At 47.8% G+C, this 27,486-nt stretch overlaps 1 protein-coding gene and 1 non-coding gene across 5 annotated transcripts in view; both read right to left on the bottom strand.

Annotated features, from left to right (window-relative positions):
* Nucleotides 1–27,486, bottom strand: part of IRAK2 (interleukin 1 receptor associated kinase 2) — an 82,175-nt gene that overhangs the window by 7,873 nt on the left and 46,816 nt on the right. For all 4 annotated transcript variants that reach the window (XM_055260534.2, XM_063630399.1, XM_063630398.1 and 1 more), the window contains 7 exons: nt 24,525–24,719; nt 24,378–24,442; nt 20,548–20,662; nt 17,535–17,644; nt 14,194–14,389; nt 10,193–10,255; nt 1,665–1,865 (listed from right to left, as the gene is read on the bottom strand). In XM_055260534.2, coding sequence (XP_055116509.2) covers nt 1,665–1,865; nt 10,193–10,255; nt 14,194–14,389; nt 17,535–17,644; nt 20,548–20,662; nt 24,378–24,442; nt 24,525–24,719 — 945 coding nt within the window. The remainder of the gene's footprint in view (nt 1–1,664; nt 1,866–10,192; nt 10,256–14,193; nt 14,390–17,534; nt 17,645–20,547; nt 20,663–24,377; nt 24,443–24,524; nt 24,720–27,486) is intronic.
* On the bottom strand, nt 20,277–20,384 carry LOC129471810 (U6 spliceosomal RNA). Its single transcript, XR_008653758.1, has one exon. It is a non-coding gene; the product is annotated as a U6 spliceosomal RNA (small nuclear RNA).

A 27,486-nucleotide genomic window follows, 5' to 3' on the forward strand; every position in this document is an offset into this window, starting at 1 on the left:
TGCCTACAAAGCCCTCTATCATTGGACAACTCCTTCCTTGACACACCCAACACAAGCCACTGTGCCCCATGTGTTGTGTTCTAGCCCTTCGGACCTTCTTCCACACCCTTGAATGTGCTGAGCTCTCTCTCAGCTCAGGCCATTTGCAGGGTGTTCCTTCTGCCTGGATTGCTCTTCGTGTGCTTAAACACCCCTTCCCCAGGAAGGTCAGCAGGGTGGGGTCCTCGTCATACACTGTCCTGGCACTCACCACACAGACAATTACTACGCAATGTCCATGAGTTCCAGGAGAGTGGACCTGGGTCTGCCTTGTTCCCAAACAGCTGTGTCCCCTGGCCCCAGTGTACAACTGCGGAATGAATGACTGAACATCGTGGCACATGGACACTTGGGGGACACCTGTGCTAGCAAAGGCTGAGAACAAAGACTGAAGCCTCCAGCTCCTGCCACGTGACAGCGCAAGACGATGGACATAAGGCTGAACTGGGAGTCCAGAGAGCTCTGACAAAAACAAATTCTGTGGCCTCATCTTCTCCTCTCTGGCCCTTCACTTGCCCTTCTGTAAAATGGGAGGCTTGGGCTACAGCAGTGGTTTTTGAAGAATTTTTTTCAGCTACCAAACCCTTTCCAGAGAACCCAATACAGTAACTGAGAGAAGTCAAAGTGGGTGTCTGGTCCGAGTCACAGGTGGGGGCCTGCACCTCCCCCAACCCCTCCTGCTGCCAACAGCAATTCCTGAGTATTCTCAAGGAGCCCCTCTGTGCCCAACACCACTTGAAAATCACTCTGCTAGATGATTTCTAAGGGTCCTCCCAGGCAGTGGAGAGTTTATCCTTAGAAAGACCAAGCAATGGCCGGACGCAGCGGCTCATGCCTGTAATTCAAGATACTCGGGAGGCTGAGGCAAGACAATTACTTGAACCCGGGAGGCGAAGGTTGGAGATAGCGCCACTGCACTCCAGCCTGGGTGACAGAAGGAGACTCTGTCTCAAAAAGAAAAAAAAAAGATCAAGCAGTAGTCTCTTGATTACCTTTTACCATGGAAGCCACGGCTACTTCTCATGTCCAAAAAAATGTCTTACCCCATGTAGTGGCTGCTTTCTAGGACGTCCGCCTAGTGCATGGGCTGAGCACACTCCCTTCCTTTGGGACCTGGCCCCGACACCATCCAGGGATGGAGCCCTGGGCAGCCCGGTTTGCATGCTGGACCGCCCCGCCATGCCTGATTGGCCAAGCGGTAGACACCTGACCCAAGTTCAGCCAATCAGGTTCTCCCTCTGTGGTGGGACTCAGGGCGGAGGCTCATTCTCTCTGTTATAACCAGCAGGCAGAGCCGTTGCCTCCAGAGAACACTGAGGAAAGGGGAAGGGGCGTGTAGAGAAGGGGCCTATAGAGAAGGGGGAATAAAGCCGATTCACAGAGAGTGCATGAGTTCTGTTAACATCCGCGGGTTTGGTCCTGCGCCCTGAGGCCCTGCAATACCCGTCCTCGGGCTCCTCACTATCTATCCCTACACCGCCCTTTGGCTGATGGGAGCTCTAGGAGGTTCTGCCGCTTGCAAGCAAGTACAACCCTGGTTTGTGCACCAGGCCTCTGTGAAGGGGCCGTCCCCGATGAGGTGGACCTACGCGCCCAGGCAGCGAGGTCGCTGCGGCGAGGCTCACCTCCTGCAGGCTGGTGTTACGCCTGCGCAGGCACAGGCAGGCAGCCGTGGCCAGGACCTCGGCGCAGTCCTCCGGAAGCCTCCCTGCGCCCTTCTCCAGGTACTTCTGGCAGATCTCCTTTGCCATCACGTTCTCCACGCCCGTCTTCCTGGAGCAGAGCGAGGCGGTGCTGCTTGGAATTTCACTGAGGAGTAAGTCCTTCTGTGGGAAGAAGGGTAGAAACGCCCTTGCGTGAGCTGCAGAGCTGCGAGAGCCAACACACGCGCCCCACTCACCTCCAGAGCTGCAAAAAATGCTCAGAAAACCAACAGGACATCGTTAAGAATAAATGCAAGGGTCCCAGAAGGAAGTAAAACACCCAAGAAATGGAGAAGGAATCGATTTCCTACATGCACAGGACACTCCATAGTGAACTCATGCCACAAACACAGGGCCTTAATTTTTCTAGGCCTCGGTTGGTTCATCAGGAAAATGGGAATAACAAAAATACCTACACCAGGGCCGGGCGCCGTGGCTTACGCCTGTAATCTTAGCACTTTGGGAGGCAGAGGCGGGTGGATCACTTGAGGTTAGAAGTTCGAGACCAGCCTGGCCAACAGGGCGAAACCCCGTCTCTACTAGAAATATAAAAATTAGCTGGGCGTGGTAGCGCACGCCTGTAATCACAGCTACTAGGGCGGACCTCTGAGGCAGAGGAATTGCTTGAACCCATGGTGGGGGAGGTGGGGGGCGGAGGCTGCAATGAGCCGAGATCACGCCACTGCACTCCAGCCTAGGTGACAGCAAGATTCTGTCTCAAAAAAATAATAAAATACCTACACCAAGGACTAACACAACCATTCAGTGAAACAGTGCACCTAAAGCACAGAGAGTGACATCTGACACGGAACATTCAATAGTCTTTTAGTGATGATAACTAATAGTAACAATAGCTACCATTTATATGGCACTTACTACATGATGAGCACTTAATAATTTAATCTTATTAACAACTACATGGACAATCTCTTATGATATAAACATTTCAAACGTAGGATTCTGACCTATGTATACATAACAGGAGAGCCACTATAAAGAAAATATTATGTCTATACTTTTTATACATTTTGTATTTACATATATTTTATATTTTGTACCACATAAAATGCAGGAATCTGAACTATGCATACAATAGAACATATGCTATATAATTTTATACAAATATGTAAGCATATTTATTTAATATAAATTATATTGTATATTTCATAATATGGTATATATGATTAGCATATATAAATGTTACAAATATATTGTACTAAATATTGCAAAAACATGTATTGTAGGCCAGGCGCTGTGCCTCATGCCTGTAATCCCAGCACTTTGGGAGGCCGAGACTGGCAGATCACTCGAGGTCAGGAGTTCGAGACCAGCCTGGCTGACATGGTGAAACCTCATCTCTACTAAAAAATAGAAAAAAACTAGCCAGGCATGGTGGTGCATGCCTGTAGTCCCAGGTACTCCGGAGGCTGAGGTAGGAGAATTGCTTGAACCAGGGAGGGAGAGGCTTCAGTGAGCCAAGGTTGCACCACTGCACTCCAGCCTGGGCGACAGAGTGAGACTCCGTCTCAAAAAAATAAAAAATAAAAATTAAAAATAAAAATAGGCCGGGCACAGGGATATAATCACAGCTCACTACAGTCTCAACCTCCTCGATTCAATCGATCCTCCTACCTCAGCCTCTCAAGTAGCTGGGACTATAGGTGCATGCTACTGTACTTGGCTAATTTTTCAACTTTTTGTAGAGATGGAGTCTCATTATGTTGCCCAGGCTGGTCTTGAACTCCTGGGCTCAAGTAATCCTCCTGCCTTGGCATCTCAAAGTGCTCAGATTATAGGTGTGAGCCACTGCAGCCAGCCTAAATGTTTATTTTTTTTTAAAGTGTACTAGTGTTTAAAGCTGATAATCAAGAACAGTAGAAATGTATTATTTTCTTCCTTTCTAGAGGCAGGGTCTCACAACTTGCCCCAACTGGAAACCTTCCATCATTGCTATGTATCTTGATGCAAAGACTATGATGATAATCAAAAAAAGTACAAAAGACACCTAGTGTTTAAACAGGGGTTGGGGGACTGAGAACATGCAATGAAAGGATGTCGAGGGAACTTCACCATGGAGGAGTCGACAGCTCCACCTGAAACCACTGATCAATCTTTTTTTTTTTTTTTTTTTTTTTTGAGACAGAGTCTTGCTCTGTCACCCAGGCTGGAGTGCAGTGGCGCGATCTCGGCTCACTGCAAGCTCCGCCTCCCGGTTCACGCCATTCTCCTGACTCAGCCTCTCCAAGTAGCTGGGACTACAGGCGCCCGCCACCATGCCCGGCTAATTTTTTGTATTTTTAGTAGAGACGGGGTTTCACCGTGGTCTCGATCTCCTGACCTCGTGATCCGCCCGCCTCGGCCTCCCAAAGTGCTGGGATTACAAGCGTGAGCCACCGCGCCCGGCCTCCACTGATCAATCTTAGCACTAAAACCTGAACACACTGATCGGTCTTAGCACTAAAAGTAGGACAACAGGCTACACTCCGTGTAGTGAAGCAATGAAAGGCTCACAGCGCCTCCAGGAAGTGTTCTTGACAAAGGCAATGACCATGACGCTAAACAAGTCACAAGTGCTAACTGCCAAATATAGGAAATATGAGGAATAGAGAAACAAGGGAAGGAGATCACACGATGTAATCAGCAAAACCCAGAATGTGAGACAGTGTGTCTATATAGGGCAAATGACCTATTCTATGCAAAAATCCAACGACATCCAAAATGAAAAAGGGCATTGCGGGAGAGGTTGTGAGAGAATAAGAGTCTTTTTTTTTTTTTTTTTGAGACGGAGTCTCTGTCTGTCGCCCAGGCTGCAGTGCAGTGGCGCGATCTCGGCTCACTGCAAGCTCCGCCTCCCGGGTTCATGCCATTCTCCTGCCTCAGCCTCCTGAGTAGCTGAGACTACAGGCGCCCGCCACCACGCCCAGCTAATTTTTTTGTATTTTTAGTAGAGACGGGGTTTCACCATGTTAGCCCAGAAGGTCTCGATCTCCTGACCTCGTGATCCACCCGCCTCGGCCTCCCAAAGTGCTGGGACTACAGGCTTGAGCCACCGCTCCCGGCCAAGAAGAAGAGTCTCAAGAAACATAACCATGCCCGGGCATGGTGGTTCACACCTGTAATGTCAGCACTTTGGGAGGCTGAGGCAGGCGAATGCTTAAGCCCAGGAGTTCAAAACTAGCCTGGGCAATAAAGTGACATCCCATCTCCATATAAAAATATTTTTAAAAAATGAAAAAAACAAAGAAACATAACCAAAGTAATATATGGACATTTTTTGGGTCTAGTTTCAAACAAACCACCCTTAAAAAGCAACTTTTGGCTGGGCACAGTGGCTCACATCTGTAATCCCAACACTTTGGGAGCCAAGGCAGGAGGATCACTTGGGCTCAGGAGTTCGAGACCAGCCTGGGCAACGTGGCAAAACCCCATCTCTATTAAAAATACAAAAATTATCTGGGCCCTGGTGGCCCACACCTGTGATCCCAGCTACATGAGAAGCTGAGGCAGGAGAATTGCTTGAACCTGGGAGACAGAGGTTGTGGTAAGCCAAGAGCACACCACTGTACTCCAGCCTAGGCCACAGAGGGAGACTCCATTTCAAAAAAAAATTAAATTAAACATAAGTGATTAAAATTTGGGGACAAAAGTTTACCTTTCCTTTCATTTCTACTCTCCAAAGGTAACTAACCCCTGCTAATAGTTTGGATTATATTACTTTCTGCTATACAGCTATAATTATTTTGTTTATATATTTACTTACATAATAATTATAACAGTATCCTAAGAGCTGTTAAAATAATAGCAATATCAGCCTGGGCAATATAACAAGACCCCATCTCTACAAATAACAAATTAAAAATTAGCTGGGCGTGAGGGCACATGCCTGTGGTCCCAGGTACTTGGGAGGCCACCGAGGCAGGTGGATCACTTGAGGTCAGGAGTTCAAGACCAGCCTGGCCAACATGGTGAAACCCTGTCTCTATTAAAAATACAAAAATTAGCTGGGCACGTTGGTCCATGCCTGTAATCCCAGCTACTCAGGAGGCTGAGGCAGGAGAATCAATTGAAGCCAGGAGGCAGAGGCTGCAGTAAGCGGAGATTGCACCACTGTACTCCAGCCTGGGTGACAGAGCAAGACTCTGACTCAAAATAAAAATAAATAAAATAAAAATAAAAATTAGCTAAGAGTGGCGGCACGTGCCTGTGGACTCAATTACTTGGGAGGCTAAAGCAGGGGATCACTTGAGGCCAGGGGTTCAAGGTTACAGTGAGCCATGATTGCACCACTATACTCTAGCCAGGGTGGCAGAGACCTTATCTCAAATAATAATGATAATACTAATAGTTAACATATATTGTTTATTATGTTCTAGTTACTATTTTAGGCATCTCACATATTATTTAACCTTCAATAACCCTGTCAGATGCCAGGCACTGTGGCTCATGCCTATAATCCCAGCTACCCTGGAGGCTAAGGTGGGAGGATCCCTTGAGCCCAGGAGTTCGAAGTGACAGTGAGCCATGATCATACCACTGCACTCCTCCAGCCTTCGTGACAAAGAAGATAGGAGATAGGAGATCCTATCTCCAAAAATGATAACAAACAAACATACCTTGTCGGTGGGGGGGTACTACTATTATCCTCAATTTATAAAGAAGAAAATATGTGATACAATGTTTTCATTCATTCATCCATCTATTTTTAGCAAAAATGTCATCATACTATATACTATTCTGAATTTGCTTTCTTCACTTGGAGATATGTCCCTGTCAGAACATACGTGTCTTTTTCAATTTACTTTTTTATTTTTTTGAGACAGAGTATCACTCTGTTGCCCAGGCTGGAGTGATATGGCGCAATCTCAACTCACTGCACTCTGCCTCCCAGGTTCAAGCGATTCTCCTGCTTCAGCCTGCTGAGTAGCTGGGATTACAGGCACTCGCCACCACACAGGGCTAATTTTGTATTTTTAGTAGAGATGGGGTTTCACCATGTTGCCCAGGCTGGTCTTGAACTCCTGAACTCAAGTGATCCACCCACCTCAGCCTCCCAAAGTGATGGGATTATAGCCGTGAGCCACCGTGCCCGGCCTCTTTTTCATTTTTTTAAAATAAGAATGTTTGTGTTGGCTTTATTCAGAATTGCCAAAACCTGGAAATAACCCAAATGTCCAGCAACTGGTAAATGGATAAACAGTCATCTATCCATACAATGGAATACTCTTCAGCAATGAAAAGGAATGAATTACTGACATGTCAACAACATGGATGAATCTAAGCACCATGCTACATGAAGGGGGACAGAAACAAATGGGTGCATCTGCCATGGGCCCATTGATATGACCCTCTAAAGAAGATAGACCTATGTGGACAGAAATTAGATGAGTAATTGCCAGGGCCTGTAAGTGGAAGGAATTTTCTGGGGTGACAAAAATATTCCATATCTTGATTGTTGTGGTGGTTACATGACTGTATACATTTGTCAAAACTCATACAGGCTGGGCGCCATGGCTCACACCTGTAATCCTCACACTTTGGGAGGCCAAGATGGGAAGATCGCTTAAGCCCAAGCATTCGAGGCTGCAGTGAGCTACAATCATGCCACTGCACTCCAGCCTGGGTGACAGGGCAAGACCCCTCTCTATCTCTAAATCAAATTAAATTAAATTTGGCCAGGCACAGTGGCTCACTCCTGTAATCCCAACACTTTGGGAGGCCAAGGTGGGCAGATCACCTGAGTGATGTCAGGAGTTCAAGACCAGCCTGGCCAACGTGGCAAAACCCTGTCTCTACTAAAAAAAATACAAAAATTAGCTGGGTGATGCGTGCCTGTAGTCCCAGCTACTCAGGAGGCTGAGGTAGGAGAATCTCTTGAACCCGGGGGGTGGAGGTTGCAGTGAGCCAAGGTCACGCCACTGCACTCCAGCCTGGGCAACAGAGCGAGACTCTGTCTCGAAAAAAAAAAAAAATGCCACTACAAATATCCTTGTTCATCTGTCTCGCCTCACATGCGTGCATGTTTCTCTAGGCACAAATGGAATTGCCGTGTCAGAGGGTACCCATATTTTCAATTTTGGTGGAAACCACCAAATGCCCTCAGGAAACACTGTGGCAACTAACACTTTCCCAAGCCTGGAGGAGGCCTGCTTCCTGCTACCCTGGACCACAGGAAGTCAGCAAGCTTTCCTCCCTGACTCAAATCTTGATTAACCATTGGATTGCACCTACCACAACAGAACATGATAAGAGACCATACGAGAGTCTAGAGTAAGGGAAAGAAACTACATTTTAAAAAATTGTTATTTTCCACATTTTTAGAAATCATTAGCAAAAAAATAATTCTAGACAATTTCCTGTCAGTGCCTCAAAAGCCTCCTTCCACTGTGACACTTGTCCGGGGAGCCCCAGAGGACTGCTGGGAAATCCATCTCAAGAAAATAGTCAGGAGATGAGAAACTGCCCCCAAACAGCCCCAAACCACATCTGAGCTGCCCAGACAAACCTCTCTGCAGCATATGGGGTTGACTGCCCAAAAGGGGTGGAACTCACAGAGTTCATCAAAGGAACATGTCGTGACTTTCTGCATGTAGTAGGGAGGACTTCAGCCTCCCTACCCCAGAGCCCAGGGGATGCTTCTGGAGCCCAGTCACCAGAAAAAAATAATAAAATAATAATCTGTCTGTTCCAATGGCCTCAATACCCAGTAGGAAAAGGTGCCCCCTCTCAAACTGATGAGGAAGACTAGAGCTTGCATGAGATTTGAAACTCTGCAGAAGCCATGGGTTCAGTTAAACCCCACTTCCACCACTGATCTCACTGAGGGGTGTGAGACAAGTCACTTCAGCTTGCCCTCAGTTTTCTCAGCTGTAAATGGGAATGATAATACTGAATTCGTATGGTTGGACTGTCACAAGAAACAAGCAGGAGACTGCTGTGGTTAAGAACTCAGGATCCTGTAATCCCAGCACTTTGGGAGGCCGAGGCAGGCAGATAACGAAGTCAGGAGATCGAGACCATCCTGGCTAACACAGTGAAACCCCATCTCCACTAAAAATACAAAAAAATTAGCCAGGTGTGGTGGTGGGCGCCTGTAGGCCCAGCTGCTCGGGAGGCTGAGGCAGGAGAATGACATGAACCCAGCAGGTGGAGCTTGCAGTGAGCCAAGATTGCACCACTGCACTGCAGCCTGGGTGACAGAGCGAGACTCCGTCTCAAAAAAAAAAAAAAAAAAAACTCAGGATCTCGGGTCAGGGAGCTCTGACTCAGAATTCCAGCTCTGACACTTGGTAATTCCAACCGAGACCCTAGGCCAACCTACCTCAGAGCCAGCTTTCCTCATCTGCAGATGAATATAATGACTCTATCATGGAAAAGTTGAGATGATTTAGGTAGATAATGTATGGGAAGTATTTAGCACAAAGTCAGGCTAGGTTGTTATATTTTTATTCTTTTTTGAGACAGGGTCTCACTCTGTCACCCAGGCTAGAGTGCAGTGGCGCAATCTTGGCTCACCGCAACCTCTGTCTCCTGGGTTCAAGCGATTCTCCTGCTTCAGTCTCCAAAGTAGCTCGGATTACAGGTGTGTGCCACTACGCTTGGCTAATTTTTGTATTTTTAGTAGAGACGGGGTTTCGCCATGTTGTCCAGGCTGGTCTCGAACTCCCAGCCTCAAGTGATCTGCCCGCCTTGGCCTCCTCCAAAGTGCTGGGATTAGAGGTGTGAGCCACCACACATAGCCAGGTTGTTACATTTTTTAAATGACTATGTATATCAGATCTTTGGCCTACAAAATGGAAATTGTTTTTATTACAGAAACTTGTTTAAAAGGGCTGAAATGAACTTTTATCAATTTGAGGAAAATCCCTAATGAATTGCCTGATATGTAGAGAAGAAGTGTGCTTTCTATAAACATTCCAAATTCTTTTTTTTTTCTTTTTTTGAGATGGAGTCTCACTCTGTCACCCAGGCTGGAGTGCAGCGGCATAATCTCGGCTCACTGCAACCTCTGCCTCCCAGGTTCAAGTGATTCTCCTGCCTCAGCCTCCCGAGTAGCTGGGATTACAGGCACATGCAACCACGCCTGGATAATGTTGGGGGTTTTTTGTAAGTTTTTTCTTTTTTTTTCTTTAATAGAGACAAGGTTTCACCATGTTGGCCAGGCTGGTCTTGAACTCCTGATCTCAAATGATCCACCCACATCGGCCTCCCAAAGGCTGTGATCACAGGCATGAGCCACCGCACCAAGCCCCAGATGCTATTATCATGAAAAAGCAATGGTTGGCTGGCAGGTGGGGATGGGAGGTTAAAGATGCTTTGCGGGGATGCAAATGCAACCTTGTACCGGGCCTCATTAGCATGTGTAAAACTAGCTAGAATTAAGGTCGTTGCCCTCTCTCCAGAGCTGTGAGGCCCAAATATACCACCCAGCCAGATGTGACAAGTTCCCTTACCAGGTAAATCGGGCTTCGGTTGTTATCCATTGCAGGGATGCCCGTGAGGACCTCGGCCAACACCTGGAGAGAACAGAATGTGAGTTAGCATGGTTCAGACACTCGTGCACATGGCCAGGCAGCAGATTCTGTCTTCTCTTCTCAGTTGCAAGGTCTGAGCTCCAGGCGCAGCTCTGCCATTGCCAGCAGACACACCTGCCCAAAATCTGGAACGTGGGAATATCACTAAACACCTCCTCCAATTAAAGATGCCACCAAGCTGCCAGTGGAAGGTTGTTTTTTTTTTTTGTTTTTTTTTTTTTTGAGACAGAGTCTCGCTCTGTCGCCCGGGCTGGAGTGCAGTGGCGCAATCTCGGCTCACTGCAAGCTCCGCCTCCCGGGTTCACGCCATTCTCCTGCCTCAGCCTCCGAGTAGCTGGGACTACAGGCGCCCGCCACCGCGCCCGGCTAATTTTTTGTATTTTTTAGTAGAGACGGGGTTTCACCGTGGTCTCGATCTCCTGACCTCGTGATCCGCCCGCCTCGGCCTCCCAAAGTGCTGGGATTACAAGCGTGAGCCACCACGCCCGGCCAGAAGGTTGTAATTAACTGATAGCTAGACAGAGAAGATGGTTTTCAAAAATTCATGTGTGTGTGTGTTTATGTGTATTACCATAAGATATATATAGGTATAGATAGATACAGATACACACACACGTATACATACACTATTTTTTAAAGATTGTTTCATTTAAAAATCCTTCAGCTGGCCGGGCGCAGTGGCTCATGCCTGTAATCTCAGCACTTCGGGAGGCTGAGGCGGGCGGATCACGTGGTCAGGAGATCGAGACCACGGTGAAACCCCGTCTCTACTAAAAATATAAAAAAAATGAGCCAGGCGCGGTGGCGGGCACCTGTAGTCCCAGGTGCTCGGGAGGGTGAGGCAGGAGAACGGCGTGAACCTGGGAGGTGGATCTTGCAGTGAGCTGAGATCGCACCACTGCACTCCAGCCCAGGCGACAGAGCAAGACTCCATCTCAAAAAAAAACCAAAAATCCTTCAGCTATGGCAAGCAGGCATTGCTCTGTGAATCTCAGGGAAGGAAGGAGTCTGCATGCAGGCAGGTATCTATTCTAGACAAATCTTGCAGCATCCATAGCATGTTTCACTCACAGGCCTTTACTAACATTATTTATTCATTAGTGCATCCACTCGCAGAAGGAGCACAACCCTGTATACGTGACCACAAAATTGGCAAACCATGATATATGTCTTCATAAACAGGAAACCTGCTTTGAACAGGGTTTCTCAGTAGAGACAATGCTATGATGGCTAAGGGCTCTACAGTCAGGCCTGAGTTCAAATTCTGACTCTGTACCTTATATGCTCAGGTGATCTTTAGGCAAGTAACTAAAACCTGAGCCTCAGTGTCCTCATCTGTTAAATGGGGACTAGCAGTTGTGAATATTAAAGGCGTGAATACCCCACACTTAGTGTGGAATCTCTCTCTCACAGCATCTCTCAAAGCAAGTCAGAATAGGGTCACATTTACAGCCAAGAATCCCTCCAAGCCTGGAGGAAGGAAAGGATAAAGGTTTTAAACCACCCAGGATTAATAACAGACTGGCAGTGACCAGAAGAGGGCAGCAGAGGGCATCACTGCTGCAAGTGGGACAGGAGCCAATTGAAAAGGGACTCCTGACAGGTCCCTGCCAGGAAGGGACGGAACAAGGGGAAATGAATAAACAAAGATTTCCTGTGCCCCTTTCACAGAGCAGGCTCTGAGCCAAGTCCTTTATAGAGGTCACTGAGCACTCACCAAAAAACACTGAGCAATGCACTGTGCTCCCCGCAGGAGGAATCAAAGTTCAAAAGCATATCAGTCAACCAGAGGCAGGGCTGAGCAAAAGGGTGGCAGGAGCCAGGGGGCATTCAATGAATGAATGGATGGATGGGTGGTGGATGGATGGATGGATGGATGGATGGATGGATGGATGGGTGGATGTGTGGGTAGGTGGATAAATGGGTGGGTGGGTGGGTAGGAGGGAGGGTGGGTACATGGGTGGACAGGTGGGTAGGTGGATGGATGGGTGGGTGGGTGGATGGATGGATGGGTATGTGGGTGGGAGGGTGGGTGTGTGGGTGGATGGGTGGATGGGTAGATGGGTAGATGGATAGGTGGGAGGGTGAATGGATGGATGAGGAAGTCATCTGTGATACTAACACACCAGTTAGAAGGTCAAGAGTAAACAGATATCAGAAGGAGGGTGTAAAAATGGGAATAACAATAACCACAGTCATCATAATATTCTTGGTAGGTGCAGGGTGCAGGGTACCATGCTCACCTGCTTATATACATTATCCCATTCATCTCCATGTGTATCGTTAGCCCCATCTTACAGAAGGCATAACTGAGGCCCAGAGACAGAGGTGCTGGGTGTAAGTCACACAGCTGAAAGTAACTGAGCTGGGCCTAGGGGTTCTATCCCCCTGGTTCTTTTTTTTTTTTTTTTTTTTGAGACAGAATCTTGCTCTGTCGCCCAGGCTGGAGTGCAATGGCGTGATCTCGGCTTACTGCAACCTCTGCCTCTCGGGTTCAAGTGATTCTCCTGACTCAGCCTCCCAGGTAGCTGCGATTACAGGCACATGCCACCACACTCGGCTAATTTTTGTATCTTTAGTAGAGCCGGGGTTTCACCATGTTGGCCAGGTTGGTCTTGAACTCCTGACCTCAGGTGATCTGCCCACCTCGACTTCCCAAAGTACTGAGATTTTAGGCATGTGCCACCACTCCCTGCCCATCCCCCTGGTTCTTAAAGGAGCAGGAGCCTGGACTAGCCCTGCTGAGCTTCACTGAACAACTTGCAGTAGGGCTGAGGGAGGCAGAGGAACCAGCTGGGAGACACAGAGGTGCAGAATCTGGGGTTCTGGCTGAGGGCAGAGGTGACCCAGGGCCACGGTTCTGGTGGCAGAGGTAGACAGACAGGAGACTGTGGTCAGAGAGAGGAAGTACAGAGTTCAAGGCTAGAGAAGAAGAGAGGGTGAGGCCCAAGAGGCAGCTGTATGCACTTGGCTGAAGCCAACCTGACTGTTACTCTTCTCAGCCAGCATTGCCCAGACTGGGTTCCATGGAACACTGACAAGGACAGATATTCTGAGAAAACAAGGTTCCATAGTCAAATGAGCTTGGGAAACACTGCATACCCCTCTCTGGTGAATTCACAAGTACCAGATTAAAGGCTCACTACCATCCTACCAGCTTGAATTAATCTTGTGGTAAAGAAACCTGCTTGACTTTGCCTAATGCAATATTTCCAAGCCTGTCAGGGCACAAACCCTTTTAACACATCAACCCTAGAGGTCCAAAGGAACTGGAGTTCTACAGAAATATACTTTGGAGACTGCTACACGCAGACCATGAGCTCCTGAGGGGAGGGACTGTGTTTTTGTTACATTCACATTCCTAGTGCCTGGCACAACATAATGGCAGACAAGGATGGTGGTGGTGGTAGGGTGGGATGCTGGGTGGGTCAACGGTCGCTGAGTGGATGGGCAGCTAAAGGGTGGATGGATGATCGGACAGTGAAGAACAAATAAGGACAAATAGACAACTGGATGGACAAGTGGATGGCTGGATGGGAATTACGGAAGTCAGGAGAGGATATCTGGAGCCTACTGGAACCTGGACATTCATGAGTGGTTTTCCTTCAAGGGCTGGCAAATTTCTTCTATAACAGGCCACACAGTAAATATGTGAGCTTTTGGGGAGCATGTTCAGTCTCTATCACATATGCTTTGTGTTTAAAAATATAATCCTTTATAAATGTAAAACTATCCTTAGCTCACAGACCACACAAAATAGGCCACAGGCCAAAGTGGCCTGTTGGCCACGGTTTGTCAGCCCCTGCTGTACTTTGATGGAACCTGTCTGTGTGCCTCTACCGTATCCTGTGATTACAAAGGAGCCGTGGGAAGGACAAATCAAGGTGGGTCCCACTCTACGCAGAGCAGGACACTCTTACTATTCCACAGCTGAAGATGTCCACCCGCTTTGTCAGCTGTCCCACCCGGATGAAATCCTCTGGCAGATACGCGGCTGATGTCCGGAACAGGTGAGTCTTCATCATGGTGTATTTTGACCTTTTGTTGACAGGACACAGGTGAGCCATTGGGTGAGCAAGTTTGGGGGTGAGATTTTGGTCCAGCAAGACATTAGAGCTGTGGAAATGAAAGGAGAGAGAACCTTCTCATTTTGAGCTGGATAACAACAGGTTGCCATGGAGACCCTTTGGGGAGACAATATAGCAACCTCAGCTCCTGCAAGTTGAGGTCTCTAAAGACCCTCAGCATGGAGCTTCTGAGCCAGCCCTGACTGGGGAAGAGAGGGCATCAGGAGCACACTCCCTCCAGCAGATGGAGTTCAGACTTAGTCTTGCTGCCCCAGGAATGTGGCCAAAGAAGTGCAGCCTCCCTAATCCCCACAGATGCCAACCCTGATCAGCCTCAGCTTGCCAAGCCTATAGGCTGTGCAGACTCAGTCTCTTCCACAACTGTTCCAACCCCCAGCTCTGGCCTGGCTGACTCAGGTCTAAGTGGCCAGCATCCTTTGTGACTAAACCTGCCCAGATCATGTAAAAAAAGAAAAAAAAAAAAATCCCTCTTGGCCAGGCACAGTGGCTCACGCCTGTAATCCCAGCACTTTGGGAGGCCAAGATGGGCAGATCACCTGAGGTCATGAGTTCAAGACCAGCCTGGCCAGCATGCCGAAACTCCATCTCTACTAAAAATACAAAAATTAACCAGCCATGGTGGTGTGCGCCTGTAGTCCCAGCTACTCAGGAGGCTGAGGCAGAAGAATTGCTTGAACCCGGGAGGCAGAGGTGCACTCCAGCCTGGGCAACAGAGTGGTACACTGTCTCAAAAAAAGTCATTTGATCCAGTCATCTAACCCCCAAGAGCAAACACTGAGAACATATTCCAAAATGGGAAAAAGCTAAGCCACATGTGTACAGATATATAGTGCAGGCCAGGTGCAGTGACTCATGCCTGTAATCCCAGCACTTTGTGAGACCGAGACAGGAGGATTGCCTGAGCCCAGGAGTTTGAGACCAGCATGGGCAGCATGGCAAGACCTCATCTCTACTAAAACAAACAAATTTAGCTGGGCATGGTGGTGCATGCCTGTGGTCCCAGATACTTGGGAGGCTAAGATGGGAAGCTACGGTGAGCTGAGATTGCCACTGTACTCCAGCCTGGGCAAAAGAGCAAGACCCTGTCTCAAAAAAAATTTTTCTTTGGCCGGGCATGGTGGCTCACACCTGTAATCCCAGCACTTTGGGAGGCCAAGGTGGGCGGATCACGAGGTCAGGAGATCGAGACCATCCTGCTAACACAGTGAAACCCCATCTCTACTAAAAATACAAAAAGTTAGCCGGGCGTGGTCGTGGGCGCCTGTAGTCCCAGCTACTCCGGAGGCTGAGGCAGGAGAATGGCATGAACCCAGGAGGCGGAGCTTGCAGTGAACAGAGATTGTGCCACTGTACTCCAGCCTGGGACACAGAGCAAGACTCCATCTCAAAAAAAAAAAAAAAAAAAAAAAAAATTTTTTTTTTTTTTTGTATTTTTAGTAGAGGCGAGGTTTCACCGTGTTAGCCAGGATGGTCTTGATCTCTTGACCTCGTGATCTGCCCACCTCAGCCACCCAAAGTGCTGGGATTACAGGCGTGAGCCACCGCGCCCAGCCAAAAAAAAAAACTTTTTTTAAGGGGTGTGTGTGTGTGTGCGCACACCCACAAACGCGCGGGTGTGTGTGCCAGGAGTGGTTAAGTAAATTATGGGCAAATTCCTTCATGGGAAGACTAAGACACTAAAAAACATGACGGTATACAATGTAGCAAAATGTTTACTATGTTTAAATGAACGGGTAAAAAACAGGATGTGAATTGGTACCCAGGTGCTACCTCAGGACTAAGGATTTGTATAGGCAGGAAGTGAAAAAAGAAACAGCTGGGCATGGTGCCTCATGCCTGTAATCCCAGCACTCTGGGAGGCCGAGGCGAGCGGATCACGAGGTCAGGAGATCGAGACCATCCTGGCGGACACAGTGAAACTCCGTCTCTACTAAAATACAAAAGATTAGCCGGGCATGGTGGCGGGTGCCTGTAGTCTCAGCTACTCGGGAGGTTGAGGCAGGAGAATGGCATGAACCCAGGAGGTAGAGCTTGCAGTGAGCCAAGATTGCGCCACTGCACCGCAGCCTGGACGACAGAGCAAGGCTCCATCTCAAAAAAAAAAAAAAAGAAAAACGAAACAAAACCTAGAGGCCAGCTGATGAGTCATGGGGTAAGTTAGTGGTGACCTCTCTCACCCTTTCATTTCCTTGCCTGCTATTAGCATTATTGATGCAATCAAATACAAATTAGGGGAGAGAGCCGGGGGGCGGTGCTAGTAATCCCAGCACTATAGGACACCAAGGCAGGTGGATCACCTGAGGTCAGGAGTTCAACACTAGCCTGGCCAACATGGTGAAAGCCTATCTGCTAAAAATACAAAAATTAGCTGGGCGTGGTGGCGAGCACCTGTAATCCCAGCTACTCAGGAGGCTAAGGCAGGAGAATTGCTTGAACCAGGGAGGTGGAGGTTGCAGTGAGCTGAGATCGCACCACTGCACTCCAGCCTAGGTGACGAGTGAAACTCCATCTCAAAAAACAAAAAAAATATTGGGAGAGAGAAAAGAGGAAAGGACTTCCACAAGTCAAATGGAAAGAGAACTTTGGGGAAATAAGAGTTCTGTGTCTCTGGAGCCAGTTCTGCCAGATATTCTGGGGATCTTCGGAATCCCTCCCTATCCTAACCGTCCCCAGATGGGGACCTCTTCCTCTCGTGTGCATGGCACTGAGATGCAGGGGTGCAGGCCTAACCTGCAGGAGCCTTCCAGACAAGATGCTGACACCAACAGCTACACAAGAAGGGGACAGGTCTCAGAAAAGACACTGAATGAGGAGCTCGAAATCCCAGGGGGTTGGCAGACATTCGAGGATGAGGCCCAGGCCAGCTGCTGAGTGGACAGTGAGATGCAGCAAGGTGTGGAGGGCTTGTTGGGAAAACAGCAGCTCAGAAGGACAAATGTGACAGGTAGGCAATTCATGCTGGGAGCAATTGGACTCGGAGCACAGCCCGGAAACACTCATTTTTGAGGGCATAACAGAGAAAAAGACATCCAGGGGAGGGCAGAGGAGAGGAGGTAGGAAGAGAAAAACAAAGAGGACAGGGGTGAGTGGCGGGGTGGGAGGTGAGCCAGGAATAGGTACCAGTTCCACCCTTGCAGCCCAGGCCCCAGCAGGGTCCAGCCCACCTCTCTCACCTCTTGACATTGCTGTGGATGATCTCCAGACCATGCAGGTACTCGACGGCACAGAGCAGCCCTGAGCAGATGCTGACACGCTGGGGCCAGGGGAGGAGGTCGGACCCACCCTAAGAGAAAGAAAAGCAGGAGGACAAATAGTCACAATGTACCGTTTTAAAGTCCTGATGGCAGCCGGGGGCGTGGTGGCTCACGCCTGTAATCCCAGCACTCTGGGAGGCCCAGGCGGGCAGATCACAAGTTCAGGAGATCGAGACCATCCTGGCTAACACAGTGAAACCCCATCTCTACTAAAAATACAAAAAATTAGCCGGGCCTGGTGGCGGGTGCCTGTAGTCCCAGCTATTCGGGAGGCTGAGGCAGGAGAATGGCGTGAACCTGGGAGGTGGAGCTTGCAGTGAGCCGAGATCGCGCCACTACACTGCAGCCTGGGTGACAGAGCGAGACTCCATCTCAAAAAAAAAACGAAGTCCTGATGGCAGGGTCCCAGGCTCCTGACCCTCCTCCCACCCTTCATGTCCTCTGCCACAGGGCTCAGCATGATACTGTGAGTTTTTTCATTTTTTGTGTGTTTGCTTGTTTTTTTTTTTTTTGAGACGGAGTCTCGCTCTGTCGCCCAGGCTGGAGTGCAGTGGCGCAATCTCGGCTCACTGCAAGCTCCGCCTCTAGGGTTCACGCCATTCTCCTGCCTCAGCCTCTCCGAGTAGCTGGGACTACAGGCGCCCGCCACCACGCCCGGCTAATTTTTTTGTATTTTTAGTAGAGACGGGGTTTCACCGTGGTCTCGATCTCCTGACCTCGTGATCTGCTTGCCTCGGCCTCCCAAAGTGCTGGGATTACAAGCGTGAGCCACCGCGCCCGGCCTGTTTGCTTGTTTTGAGACAGGTCTTGCTATCAACCAGACTGGAGCGCAGCATCATAGCTCACTGTAGCCTTAAAATCCCAGACTGAAGTGACTCTCCCACCTCAGACTCCCAAATACCTGGGATCACAGGCACGTGCCACCACTCCCAGCTAATTTTTGTATTTTTCGTGGAGACAGGTTTTGTTATGTTGGCCAGGCTGGTCTCGAACTCCTGGGCTCAAGTGATCCGCCCACCTTGCTCTCCCAAAGTGCTGGGATTACAAGCATGAGCCATGTGCCTGACCCTATACTATGGGTTTTGACATCAGACAGATCTAGTTGTAACTCCCAGTTCAGACATGCGCTAGCTGTATAATTTTGGAAAGACACTTAACGTCTCTGAGCCTCAGTTTCCTTGGGTATAAAATGGAAATGTTAATCCCTATGTTTTAGGGTTGCTGTAAGGATTCAAGGGAGTATATGGTATGCCCCTAGCATAGCACCTGCCACACAGTAGGTGCTCAATCAGCAGTTATTTTTATCATGCCCATTACAGTGGCTGCTCTGGAATTTCTCTCTAAAAGAGGCTGGTTGGGAGAGGAGCTAGGGAGCTTGTGTTTGCAAGCCAAGCACCTGGACCTTACACTGATTTTATCTGTATTAGGGGAAACTTCACCAGGGCTGATGGGGATTGTGGGATGGGCTAAAGCCTCTCATTTGCTCCCACTGTTGTTCTAAGACTGACCCTCCCAGGCTAAATCATCACCGTTTTTGTTTTTTGTTTTTTTTTTTTTGAGACAGAGTCTCACTTTGTCGCCCAGGCTGGAGTGCAGTGGTGCAATCTCGGCTCACCGCAACCTCTGCCTCCCAGGTTCAAGTGATTCTCCTGTCTCAGCCTCCTGAGTAGCTGGTAGTACAGGCACGTGCCACCACGCCTGGCTAATTCTTATATTTTTAGTAGAGACAGGGTTTCACCATATTGGTCAGGCTGGTCTCAAACTCCTGACCTCAAGTGATCCACCCACCTCGGCTTCCCAAAGTACTGGGATTACAGGCATGAGCCACTGTGCCCAGCCTCATCACCTATGTTTGAAGCCCTGGCGTAGGTCCCACATCCTCTAAGAACTGGTCTGGACAGCCCCTGCTAATTTCTTCTCAAAAACTCTGAAACCTAGTGCCAGATGAACCCATTGTAAGCTCTGGACTGACATTTGTCCTCTATGTTCCTTTGGGCAAGTCACTTTGTCTCTATGTGTCAGAGATTCCTCTTCTGAAAAATGAGGGAAGAAATTGCTCTGGTTGTGGCACAGCCTGGAGGTGATGACCTATGTAAAACCCTTATCACAGCAACCTGCATACAGTGAGTGCCCAGAAAAGCTAAAGATCATTAGTATGCTGTGAATAACTGCTTTGTCTTGTCCCTGCCATGGGAAGCAATAATTCTGTTGTGGAATAACTCTTTACCCTCTATTTGAGGATAAGATAAGCAGAAGACCTGTTTTAAAACACTGTAATTTTTATCAAGGATTACCTTCACATGATATAATACTCTAATAGTAAGTTTGCTTCTTATCCTAGGCCCCAATCACCTAGTTCCGCTCCCTAGCAGCAGCCAGTGAACCAGTTTCTTGTGTATCTTTCCAGAGACATTCCATAAACACACAAGCAAATAGGTATATATTAGAAGAACATTTTATAATAAAAATTCACCTCCACTTTTCCATACTCTTTACCTCTTAATTCTTTTTCTTGTCCTACTGCATTGGCTAACACCTCCAGAACCATGATGAACGAAGTTAGTTCTGTGAGATACCTTTGTCATGCTCTTGATTTGAATGAAATGCCTCTCGTCAAATAATTTTTTATAGATTTTTCCTGAAGATGTTTAATCAGATCTTTTTGTGCTTTTCTTTTTCTTTTTCATATTTTGTCATCCTCATTCAGAGGCCATGCTGATCTTCTCTGTATCGTTCCAATTTTGGTATATGTGCTGCCAAAGTGAGCACTTAACCAGATTTTATGTATCCTGGCCCCACTTCTCTCCTTGAAGTCTCCCTGGTCTCACCTAGATGGCCCCTTTCCCCTCTGAACTTCTGTAAGTCCTTAACCCTTGACCCCATGGCTGGGTGCAGCCTGGTCCCATTCTCTGACCATGACCCAGTCCCTTACCTGACCCTGCAGTCTGTCCTGTAGGGAACCATTTGCCATGTAGGGGTAGATGAAGCTGTGAAACTGTCTTGCAGCACAGAAGCCCAGCACAGGTAAGACATTGGGGTGGCAGCATCTGGAATCGGGCATCAGTGCAGGGGTGAGGAGTCGGAAAGAATGATCTACTTCCTCATGTCCCACCCCTCTTCTGCCCTCTCCTCCTCCAATGCCACCAGTAACCTCCCAGGTACCACATGCTCTGACCCCTAAGGGCCTGGCCCCAGGGTGGAAAGATGAAAACTGTCTGCCTTCAAGGAGTACGGTGGTCCTCATCCTGCTTTACTGCTCTGCAGCACATGACATCTCAACTGTCCCATCTCCAGAAACAGAGACTGAGAGGTTAAGGGACTTGCCCAAGGTCACAAACTAGAAAGTAGTAAAGCCAGGACCAGATCCCACATCTGCCTGACTCTAGGACTGGGGTTCTTTCCTGAAATCCTCTTACGCTGGTTCTCAGTCACCATTCCCTCCTCACTTTCCTCCTGCCTCTCTGACCACTCTTTCCTGGCCCTTTTCACTAAGACCCTCCTCCTTTGCCTTCCTCTTTCTGCCAGCTGGACTCCTCATCTTGTTTTGTATGTTGCTCCTCCAGGAACCTCCCATTGCTATAAGGAACATTCCCAAATCTCTTATTTGCAGCCCCATCCTAAGCTCCAGACCTGAATGTCAATTTGCATCTTGATGCTCAGGTCAACATCATCCTAGCCTCAACAAGTCCCAAACCTGCTTCTTCACCCATATTTATTATCCCAGAAAGGCACATCACCACCCACTCAGTTTCCTAGAAACCTTCTTATCTCCCGTATCAAATCAGTCACCATTCACTGCCACAGATAACTTTTAAAATGTCCCTTCATTCCCCTCTCCTCTGCCTTCGGTCACTTGGATTGGGTCAGGCTCTGATTCAACCTCCCCAAGACTATTATAAATGGCCTCCTGCCTTATCTCTCTGCCCTCCTCTGCTTCCCGCAAGCCATCCTATTACTCGCTTTTGCATACTTATTAGAGTTATTTACATATCAGCCTCCCCACTGGACCATAAACCTCCCCAAGGCAGGGGCTCTGTATGCTTCTGGCATACACTCCCTAGAGCCTAGAAAAGGGCTTGACTACTCACATTTTCTGAGTCAATGAATGAAGGAGTGACTGCCGACTCCATGAAAGCACTAAGCCGAAGTGGAAAGGGAATCATACTTCCAGTTTTTATTAGATGTATGTGTGTGTGTGTATCTATGTGTGTGTGTGTGTGTGTGTGTGTATGTACACGTGAGTATTCATATACATGTATGAATAGAGAAAGCATTAAAGAAAACATATCAAAATATGGGCCCGGCACAGTGGCTCACATCTAAAATCCCAACACTCTCGGAGGCCAAAGCAAGAGGATCACTTGAGCCAGGGAGTTCAAAACCAGCCTGGGCAACATAGTGAGATGCTGTCTCTACAAAAAAAGTTTTAACAATTAAAAATGAAAATATATCAAAATATTAAAACAGTAGTGCTTATTTATAGGTGCTGTGAAAAACAGTTTCTGTTTTCTTATTTATAATTTTCTGTATTCCTTTTTAAATTTGTTTTACTTTTTAATTAATTAATTAATTTTTTTTTTTTTTTTTTTTTTTTGAGACAGAGTCTCACTCTGTTGCCCAGGCTGGAGTGCAGTGGTGCGATCTGGGCACACTGCAACCTCCACCTCCTGGGCTCAAGTGATTCCCATGCCTCAGCCTCCTGAGTAGCTGGGAATACAGGTGCATGCCAACACACCAGGCTGATTTTTGTATGAATTTTTTTTTAGTAGAGATGAGGTTTCACCATGTTGGCCAGGCTGGTCTCAAACTCCTGACCTTAACTGATCTGCCCACCTTGACCTCCCAAAGTGTTGGCATTACAGGTGTGAGCCACCATGCCTGGCCTTTATTTATTTTTGAGACAGAGACTCACTTTGTTGCCCAGGCTGGAGTGTAGTGTTGTGATCTCGGCTCACTGCAACTTCTGCCTCCTGGGCTCAAGTGATCCTCCCACCTCAGCCTCCCGAGTAGCTGGGACTGAAGGCATGCACCACCACACCCAGCTAATTTTTGTATTTTTTGTAGAGATGGGGTTTTGCCATGTTGCCCAGGCTGATCTCGAACTCCTGGGCTTAAGTGACCCACTCGCCTCAGCCTCCCAAAGTGCTGGGATTATAGGTGTGAGCCACCATGCCCAGCCAAAAAATGTTTTTGTATATATATTTTTTTCAGTTGAGACAGGGTCTCGCTATGTTGCTCAAGCTGGTCTCAAACTCCTTGGCTCAAGCAATCCTTCTGCCTCAGCATCAAAGTTCTAGGATTACAGGCATAAATCACCATACCTGGTCAATTTTCTTTATTTTTTAACACTGGTTCCAGAATGAATAGATATTCAATTTTCTTTTTTTTTTTTTTTTTTTTGAGACGGAGTCTTGCTCTGTTACCCAGGCTGGAGTGCAGTGGCGCGATCTCAGCTCACTGCAAGCTCCGCCTCCCGGGTTCATGCCATTCTCCTGCCTCAGCCTCCTGAGTAGCTGGGACTACAGGCACCCGCCACCACACCCGGCTAATTTTTTGTATTTTTAGTAGAGATGGGGTTTCACCGTGTTAGCAAGGATGGTCTCGATCTCCTGACCTCGTGATCCACCCGCTTCCGCCTCTCAAAGTGCTGGGATTACAGGCGTGAACCACCACGCCTGGCCTCAATTTTCTTTATTTCTTAAAATACCCTACAATATAAGGCACAAGTGTTTCAGATGAAAAACAATTAAAAAAAAAAAAAGCACACACATGGCTGGGCACAGTGGCTCACACCTACAATCCCAGCATTTTGGGAGGTCAAGGCAGGAGGATCACTTGAGCCCAGGAGCTTAAGACCAGCCTGGTCAACATAGCAAGACCCATCTCTACAAAAAAAAAAAAAAAAGCAAAAAATGAGCTGGGCGCACATCTGTAGTCCAGCTTCTCAGCTGAGGTGGGAGGATCACCAGCCCATGAGTTCAAAGCTGCAGTGATCTACGATCATTCCAAGGCCATTCTAGCCTGGGCAATAGAGCAAGACCCTATCTCTTAAAAAAGAAAAAAAAGCCAGGCACGGTGGCTCACGCCCATAATCCCAGCACTTTAGGAGGCCAAAGCGGAAAGATCACTTGAGATCAGGAGTTTGAGACCATCCTGGCCAACATGGCGAAACCCTGTCTCTACTAAAAATACAAAAATTAGCCAGGCGTGGTGGCGCATGCCTGTAATCCTAGCTACTCGGGAGGCTAAGGCACGAGAATCACCTGAACCTGGTAGGCAGAGGTTGCAGTGAGCTGAGATCATGCCACTGCACTCCAGCCTGGGAGACAGAGCAAGACTCTGTCTCAAAAAGAAAAGAAAAGAAAAAAAAAAAGGAGAGAAGAAGATTTATTCCCGTGTGGAAGGAAGGAGTTGGAGTAAGCCAAGATTCCTTTGTAATTCTAATCTATACATAGAATTGCTACATAGGAGAAGAATGGACTCTGGAGCCAAACCAGGTAGATCCAAATCCTGGCTCTGCCACTCATTAGCTGTGTGACCTTGGATGAGACATTTAACCTCAATTTACCCATGTGTAAAATTTACCATGTGCCTCAATTTACCCATCTGTAAAATAATGTGATAATAGTAGCTACATGTATAGGGTTCTTGTAAGGACTAAATGAATTTATACATAATAGAGTGTTTAAAACATGCCTGGGCACACAGGAAGCACTATATAAAGGTTAGCTATCATTATTACTAAACAAAGGGGAGACTTACCTAAGACAAATCTGCAGCTCTGCCTGGAAGAATCGTTCAATTGATCCTGGACTTGAACAGGCTGTCTGTAGAGAAAGACATCAGAACATGAAGATCCCGCCCCACCCTTGCAGCCTCTACCCCCACTAGAAACCAAGAAGCGCTCACCTCTCTGAGCTTCTTGAAGACGAATGGCGTCCCGTGCCTGTGCCCTCTGTAGACGTCAGCAAAGGTCCCCTGGCTGATTTTGTGGTTTTGATTGAAGTCATCGGTTGCCTGGACCACGTCTGCCTCACTCCAGAAAAGCCTGTCTCCAGCCAAGCTCAAAAGTTTTTCCTGCTTAGGAATGGAGGTGCTGAAGTCCTAGAGACCCAGAGAGAAGAGATGGAGATTACTATAGAATCTCGTTTTTTCTGCTACCTCAAGGGACCTTGGAACACCAGAGATGAAGGGGTGGAGGGGATCATCTTATCCAACGGAAACTGTAAAAAGGACATGGATAGGCTGGGCGCGGTGGCTCACACCTGTAATCTCAGCACTTTGAGAGGCCCAGGTGGGCGGATCACTAGGTTAGGAGATCAAGACCATCCTGGCTAAGACAGTGAAACCCCATCTCTACTAAAAAATACAAAAAAAAATTAGCCGGGCGTGGTGGCGGGCGCCTGTAGTCCCAGCTACTCGGGAAGCTGAGGCAGGAAAATGGGGTGAACCTGGGAGGCAGAGTTTGCAGTGAGCCGAGATCGTGCCGCTGCACTCCAGCCTGGGCAACAGAGCGAGACTCTGTCTCAAAAAAAAAAAAAAAAGGACATGGATAGGCCCAAGCTCAAATCCCAGCTCCATCTGTATCTTGCTCTGTGACGTTGGGTGAGTTACTTAACCTCTCTGAGTCTCAGTTTTTTCCATCAGCAAAAATGAAGGTAACAATAGTACCCTGAAGAGTAATTTTGAAGACTAAGATGTGAGTATTCCTGGCCTATGGTTGATGTTTCGTTTATTTCAGTTTACAGAAGTGAGCACTGAGGAAATAAAACAGCTGAAATGAGGTCACACAGCTGGTCAGTGGCCGAACTCAGCACCCTTGGTCTAATACACAGCATAGATACTGGGGTTCCAGACTACTGGGAAGTAGGATACAGGTTCATATAACCAAACCAGGGGTGTCCAATTTTTGACTTCCCTGAACCACACTGGAAGAAGAATTGTCCGGGGCCACACATAAAATACACTAATACTAACGATAGCTGATGAGCTTTAAAAAAAAAATTGCAAAAAAAACCTATAATGTTTTAAGAAACTTTACAAATTTGTGTTGGGCCACATTCAAAGCCATCTTGGGCTACACACGACCCATGGGCAAGCAAGACAAGCTTGCTTTAAACAGAATTCCAGAGACTGCATGTGTATATAAGCCTATAAAAAGAAGTTCTGCTTCCGTTTTTAATAACTTCTCACTTTAAAACAGATGTATGTAAATTTGTTTTTTTTTTTTTTGAGACAGAGTCTCACACTGTCGCCCAGCCTGGAGTGCAGTGGTGTGATCTCGGCTCACTGCAAGCTCCGCCTCCCAGGTTCACGCCATTCTCCTGCCTCAGTCTCCCGAGTAGCTGAGACTACAGGTACCCGCCACCATGTCCAGCTAATTTTTTGTAATTTTTTTAGTAGAGATGGGGCCTCACCGTGTTAGCCAGGATGGTCTCCATCTCCTGACCTTGTGATCCGCCCGACTCGGCCTCCCAAAGTGCTGGGATTACAGGCATGAGCCACCGCGCCCAGCCTAAATTTCAATTTTTTTAAGTTACATATGCTCTTAACAGTTTTTGAAAATTAGTATCCATAACCCCATTATCCATTTAACTGCTGTTAGTGTATTTCCAGCCAATTAGATATATTAGGATTTATTTAACAAAACTGGTATCATGCCACACACATAGTTTTGATTTCTTTTTGAGACAGGGTCTCACTCTGACACCAAGGCTGGAGTGCAATGGCATGATGTCAGCTCACTGCAGCCTCAACCTCCCAGGCTCAAGGGATCCTTTCATCTCAGCGCCCCCAAGTAGCTGGGACTACAGGTGTGTGCCACCACGCCTGCTAATTTTTTAACTTTTTTGTAAAGGCCAGGCACAGTGGTTCACGCTTGTAATCTCGCCATTGTGGGAGGCCAAGGCGGGCAGATCATCTGAGGCCAGGAGTTCAAGACCAGCCTGGGCAACATGGTGAAACCCTGTCTCTACTAAAAATACAAAAATTAGCCAGGGATGGTGGCACACACCTATAATCCCAGATACTCAGGAGGCTGAGGCAGGAGAATCGCTTAAACTGGGGAAACAGAGGTTTCAGTGAGTCGAGACAGCCTGGGCAACAGAGGGAGACTTTGTCTCAAAAAAACTTTTTGGCCAGGCGTGGTGGCTCATGCCTGTAATCCCAGCACTTTGGGATGCTGAGGTGGGCGGATCACATGAGGCCAGGAGTTCAAGACCAGCCTGGCCAACATGGCAAAACCCTGTCTCCACTAAAAATACAAAAAAATGAGCTAACCGTGCTGGCATGTGCATGTAATCCCAGCTACTCAGGAGGCTGAGGCAGGAGAATAGCTTGAACCTGGGAGGCGGAGGTTACAGTGACCAAGATTGTGCCACTGCACTCCAGCCTGGGCAATGGAGCGAGACTCCTCAAAAAAACAAAACAAAACAAAAAAAAACTTTTTTGTAGAGAAGGATCTTACACTGTTGCCCAGGTTGGTCTCAAACTCCTGGGCTCAAGTGATCCTCCCATACCAGCCTCCCAAAGTGTTGGGATTATCCTTCATGGAAGATTGATCTATTTATTAATTTAGAGATGGGGCCTCCCTATGTTGCCTAGGCTGGTCTCCAACTCCTGGGCTCAAGCGATCCTCCCACCTCAGCCTCCCGAGTAGCCAGGACTATAGGCGTGTGATACCACACCTGGGACATGGAAGAGCTTCATTAACCACACTCATGAAAAGCTGGCTTCTCCCCCAGGCACTGGATGCAAAGGGTCTCAGACTCACAACACTTTTAGGGGCCGTCAAAACATTTTAATTTGTTTTAAAATCAGAAGAAAATAAATGAACTTTTAGAGTCAAAGTAATGTCCTCATTTTTAATCCT

The sequence above is a fragment of the Symphalangus syndactylus genome, chromosome 21 (assembly GCF_028878055.3).
Source record: "Symphalangus syndactylus isolate Jambi chromosome 21, NHGRI_mSymSyn1-v2.1_pri, whole genome shotgun sequence".
Lineage (NCBI taxonomy): Eukaryota > Metazoa > Chordata > Mammalia > Primates > Hylobatidae > Symphalangus > Symphalangus syndactylus.